At 29.9% G+C, this 6,000-nt stretch overlaps 2 protein-coding genes across 3 annotated transcripts; both read left to right on the top strand.

Annotated features, from left to right (window-relative positions):
• The first annotated feature begins 167 nt into the window (after nt 1–167).
• Nucleotides 168–2,645, top strand: LOC149886786 (uncharacterized). Its single transcript, XM_090091433.1, has one exon. It carries the CDS (start codon nt 168–170, stop codon nt 2,643–2,645), a length of 2,478 nt encoding a protein of 825 aa, XP_089947559.1.
• A 190-nt stretch (nt 2,646–2,835) lies between these two features.
• On the top strand, nt 2,836–6,000 carry LOC149886787 (uncharacterized). Of its 2 annotated transcripts, none has more exons than XM_090091220.1 (10): nt 2,836–3,031; nt 3,269–3,379; nt 3,663–3,778; nt 3,869–4,017; nt 4,135–4,231; nt 4,307–4,416; nt 4,642–4,846; nt 5,153–5,312; nt 5,389–5,516; nt 5,623–6,000. In XM_090091220.1, the coding sequence occupies exons 1-10, from the start codon at nt 2,956–2,958 to the stop codon at nt 5,935–5,937; spliced, it is 1,467 nt and encodes a 488-aa protein (XP_089947346.1). In that variant the 5' UTR covers nt 2,836–2,955; the 3' UTR covers nt 5,938–6,000. The 2 variants fall into 2 exon arrangements, with proteins under 2 accessions (XP_089947346.1, XP_089947347.1); XM_090091221.1 differs by having other exon boundaries at nt 4,648–4,846.

Raw genomic sequence — 6,000 nt, forward strand, 5'->3', positions numbered from 1 at the left:
ATAAATTTCGTTGAAAAATAAAACTCAACATTAATTGTTGAGATTCGAAGTATACACTACCATTTTGGATAAAATATTGCGCTCGACTTTCTTATAAGTTGACGAGGCGCATAGTCTGGAAGTAATACAATTTTTTTTATTGAAAAATCCTAAAATAATTTTATACAATGTATCAATGCCATTTATGCGGAGAATTATTTTTTAAAGTTAAAGAGCTGCACTGTCATCTACGTAATCATGAAGCTGCTGGTGAATTAAGAATGCCTGTTCGCTGTTGTCAAGCTAAGTGTACTAGTTCGTTTCGCAATTTGTGGAACCTCAAAAGACACATGGATAAGTATCACAATCAGTCACATCGCGAGAAAGAAGTTTGTGTCCCTGTCACTAATTGCAACACTTTATCCAATAATGATGATGATTGTAACTATGGAAGAGAAGATCAAAATAAGCGATGCAAGCTTTTAGACATTCATCATGAGGCAGTTTCTTTAGTATCTTCTCTGAGATCAAACAGTGGTTTGCCACATAATATAATCTCATATGTCATTCCATCCTTCAATCACATGGCTGACTGTTTAACAGGTTATTTAAATGAACAAGTCCAGGAGTTGATAAAGTGTGTGCCTAATATTCATCAAGATGTTGTAAATAATATTGAAGAAGTATTTAACAAGGTTAGAAAACCTCTTGATTTTCTTTCTACAAAATACAAACAAGATAAATATTTTGCTGAACATCCTCTTTTTGTTAATTCTGAAACACTTCCAATTGGTTCTAGGTATGAGGTTAAAAATGGACTCAATAAATTAATCTATGACACCTATGAATATGTGTCAATTGAAAGCAATTTTCGTAGCTTACTTAGTAGTGAAGAATTTGTAGAACTGATATTTGGTAATCAAATTAAAGATGATGATTTAATTGACTGTTTTCAAGATGGAGAACGCTGTAAAAAGCATTATTTATTTAGTAACAATGATAAATTTTCAATCATGATTCAGCTCTTCTACGATGGTATGGGTACAACAAATCCACTTCGCGGAAATGCATCAACCAGTAATATTGGAGTTTTTTATTATACAGTACAAAATTTGCCTCCCAGTCATAATTCTTGTTATGCTAATATACATCTATTGTCACTTTGTTATACTCAAGATTTGAAAGTTTATAGCTACAATAAAATTTTAGAACGCTTTGTTAGTGAAATACAAAAACTACAATCCATTGGCTTTTGTGGGGACTTTCCTAAAATAGGTTCTAAACAGATTTATGTTGGTCTTTGTCAGGTGTCTTGCGATAATCTTGCTCTCAATGGGTTGTTTGGCTTCATTGAATGCTTTTCTGCAGATTTCTTTTGCACTCTATGTTTGGCAACCAAAGAAACAATTCAAACTAAAACATATGAGTCAGATTTCGAAATGAGAACAATAGCTTCTTATAATAATGATCTGAAAGCATTAGAAACCCTTGCTTTAGGAACTCATAGCCATGGTGTCAAAGCAACTTGCTCTTTAAATAAAATTCCTGGTTTTCATGTGGTTGAAAATTTTGTTCTTGATCCAATGCATACACTACTAGAAGGTGTTGTACCTTTTGAACTTGGTTGCATTCTATACCATTTAATCAAAATCAAACATTATTTCTCGTTATCAGATTTAAATACTTGCATGCATCAATTTTTTGATTGTAATTCAGTTGAAAAATCTAAACGACCACCCACAATTTGCCAAGTTGAGAAACCAGGAAGAGGTCTTTCACCTTCAATGAAGGCGGTTCAAATGTGGTCTTTGCTTAAGTATTTGCCTATGATTGTTGGTCAATTTGTACCTGAAGATGATGGCTGCTGGATTTTTTTGCTAAATTTGTGTGAACTCGTAGATTTAATATTTGCTCCTAAGTTTACCAAAGGAATGATAGCATATTTAAGAGTCTTTATATCTGATCATTTATTGGATTTTAAGAATCTGTTTGGACAAGTAGCAAAGTTGCGTCCCAAACATCACTTTCTGGTCCATTTTCCTACAATTATTTTAAAAAATGGACCTCTTGTTGGAATGAGTTGTCTTCGATATGAGATAAAAAATTCATTTTTTAAAAGATCTGCAAATGTAGTTTGCAACTTTGTTAATATTTGCAAGACTCTGGCTTATCGCCATCAGTGTTACTCATTTTACTCTCGCTTTTCAAAGCAATATTTGAGAACTATTATCACTGTAGGTAATAAATCTGAATTTATGGTTGCAAGTCTTGCTGGTACATACCATGAATGTATTTGCATTGAACTTGGTATAGAAAAGACAGAAATTATTTGTGTAGCTTTGAAATTGAATGTTGATTCTATTTTATATCGCAAAGGCCATTGGTTTGTGATTAGTCGCAGAATAAATGGTGATCCAGTATTTGGAGAGGTGGTAGCATTCGTTAGTTTACCTAATACTGATAAATGGTACATTGTGCTGCATTTATGCACTACAGAATATTTTTGTAGCCATTTTCATGCCTATGTCATATCTCAGAGTTTGCCTGCAGAATTTATATGTATAACCATTGACAGCTTGTGTGACCATAATCCCCTTTTTAATTATTTGCAACCTGGTAAAGATAACATAAGTCTTATTCGACTTCCTTACCATATTGTGTGTTAAAGGCTGTGTTAACTGTTAATTTTATTATTGGATTTTGAAATAAATATAAGTCTTTTTAAAATTTTGTTTTTGTTATTAATTATGTGATATTAGTCTTCTCTAATTACTGTTTAATTTTTACTAAAAACAACAAAACAATTTTGTTTTAAATTTATCATTTAATACTGTCATACATTGAATATAGTACTGTATTAATTATTATTAGTATTATTTATATTGTTCGATATTAAAATACATGAAATGTTTTGTAAATTGAATTGTTTTTATAAATAGTTTTGTTATTTTTAGTTGAGTTTCTTTTTTAAAAAAAATGGATGTTCTTTTAAAGCATTTATCTGGTATCGTGAAAGGGGATCTATCAGATGAAGTTATGTGTAGAATTCGTGGTATATTGTTTTAATATAGTTTCTTCTTTTTATGTTAGTTTGAACATTCGTAATTTATTTTACATTAATCATAATTATTGTTTAATTGGACAAACTAATTATTACTAATTATTTAAATGAATATTTATTTTACTATTTTTAAATATTTTAAACTATTTCATTACTATTTGTTAACATCACATTAATAACCGTAATTGACAAAATTTTGTTACTTTTTTAAAAAATCTTGGCTTATAGAAGAGGGATTGACTCTTGAATCCTTTGTTTTGCTTAATGAAGAAGATCTTAGAGAGCTGGGTTTAAAGATGGGTGAGCGAAAGCTATTGATGTCTTGGATAAAATCAAGTGGTAAAATAATTAATTATAATTAATGCTTTAAGATAATTTTCATAATAACTAAAATAATTTTCTTTCAGTTTAAGTTAGCAAAAGTACTTGTTTGTAGTTAGATAAATAAAAATTTTGATTTTAGCCTATAGTTTTTTAGAAATTTGGTAGAAATATAATTTTAGTGAAAATGTGCTTCCTAATTATCTTTGCCAGAGCTCACTGGTTAAAATAATAAGTTTTTAAAACACTCTGGTTTTTGTAAATTTTAGGTTGTTAGCTAAGTGTCGTTTTTTTATATTAGTAAACTCACAATCTTCAACAGAATGTTCATCAATGATGGATTCAACATCAGTATCAACTCCAGCTGCAATAATGCTACCACTACCTGCCCGTGATGTAGTAAATGTAGAGTCACAGGTAATGTAACAAAATAGTATAAAAAGTGCATTTATGAATTATTAATATAGTTATATAGAAAACTAGCTCATTAGTAACAATTTTGTGCAGGTTTATGCAGTTGAGGAGATATTATGTAACTATACAAAGGGAGGATCAAAAATAGTTGAAAAGCTGAAACAAGGCATCTACTACACAAGATCAGAACGTGTTTTAATGATTAAAGTCCTTGGGAAATATCTGATGAAAAATTGTTTAATGTGAGTGCCTTAGTGCAATGTTTTTATCATTTTTTGTTTGATCTTTTTAACTTTATTTTTTAGTTTAAAATTTTTTCAAACTGTAACATTTTAACTTTTTTACCCAATTCTTTTTAGTCAAAATGATCCTAGTTCAAAAGAAATGACAAATTTGGCAAAGAGTATTGTCATGGAATTTCCAGTTCTTTTTTCCAAAGCCACACCAAATGGATATGTAAACATTAATTAGTTGTGCATTTTCAAATGCTAATTGTAAGACTAAGCATAATCTAGCTCTTTTTTTTTAAAGGAAGAGATCTACTGTGCAAAAGGTGCCACTGGTTATCTTGCCCAATATGTGCGGCAAAAACGTCACAGAGACCCATTTATTAAAAAGCATTGGACTTGGCGAAAAAATAGGTTTTTTTTTAAAGAATAATCTCAGTGTTACTTTTTTGTTACCAAAATGTGTATATATGATTTTTTGTTACCAAAATGTGTATATATGATTTTTTGTTACCAAAATGTGTATATATGATTTTTTGTTACCAAAATGTGTATATATGATTTTTTGTTACCAAAATGTGTATATATGATTTTTTGTTACCAAAATGTGTATATATGATTTTTTTAAAATTTTTGTAGAGTCAGGGTTAGTAATCCTTTACCAAACATTGATGATGATGAGCGTCGACTTCGAGAAAGTAGGCCAACAGCGATAAACCTATCTGAGTTAGTGCAGCTCATGCATAACACTAGAGAGAATAGACGATCTTGGATCAATACTTGCAATCCTGATGCCACTTGTATTTTAAACAGATTCCCTCGTTTATTTGATGTAAACGAGTTGGTATGCTTTTGTTTTTTTCAAAATTTCAATATAAAAAATATAATTAAAAAGTAAATATATTTTCATATGCAACTTAGTGGAACAAAATAAATATTATCCCATCCTTAAATATTATTAACTTAAATATTATCTCATCCTGATATTGTTACAGTTTAACATAAATATGAATGGATTAGAATAAATTTAAAAGAATTTTTACTGATCATAAAATTTCATAACTTATTTATGAAATTTTGCAAACATAACAATATTTTGCAAAAAAAAAAAAAAGACGGTATACTGTTATTATAATTCTGTTATTTTTAGATATGCCGGGAGTTTGCAGCGATTGCAGGCGAATTTCTTACTCTGCGAGTTGCTATGTTATCTTTTCGTCAAAAGATATTTGTATATTTTGAAAAGCTTAAAGATAACTCTGGTGTGCAACAAATGTTCAGAGCGTACCAATCTGATGAATTTGATGAAGGTAAGCAACTTTCAGGATTTTTTAAACTATTCCTAATTAATATACATATTAAAAATTACTTAATTATCTTTTCTAGACAAAAAGACTGAGTTATCGTTATTGCTGTTGCCTCACATATTGATTCCACCACCGCAACGAGGCTTAAAAGCTCCTAGAGTCGGGAGGGATGTAGTGTCTAATCTGATGTTTGTGGATATGAACGAGGTAAGTTTAAATCATTTCTAAAAACAGTTCAATCATTCAAAAGTCACGCAATTATTTTCAAGTTGTCTTGTAAATTATAAATCTATATTTATTTTTATTCATACAGGAACAGATTAGTGTCCCTGAAGCAGTTGCTTCTCTACAAAAAAACGTATGGGCAGGTATAGACAACCTCCCACCCCTACTTTTTCGTCTTAATAAGATTTATTACATCAAGTTGGATGACCGGGCCATCGAACTTCGCGATGCAGCTTGTTTTTGTGATGCGATTGAGTTTTTGTTAAAGTGTTTTTATGTATTCAATTTAACTTATCCACACGAATTAAAGCCAGTTTATGGTCTGCTTGAGCATCTCATGCAGATGAATGTTTCAATCGGAAAAAGTGCCGCTTTATCAGACTTCTTGGGAGCAATGACTTAAAAGTTGTACAAAAGAACTAAAAACAATTACTTTTTTTAATTTTAGTAGAAAAACTTCATTAAA

This window comes from Hydra viridissima, unplaced genomic scaffold (assembly GCF_058129835.1).
Source record: "Hydra viridissima isolate aposymbiotic clone 2 unplaced genomic scaffold, HvirCarnegie_v1 scaffold_6, whole genome shotgun sequence".
NCBI lineage: Eukaryota > Metazoa > Cnidaria > Hydrozoa > Anthoathecata > Hydridae > Hydra > Hydra viridissima.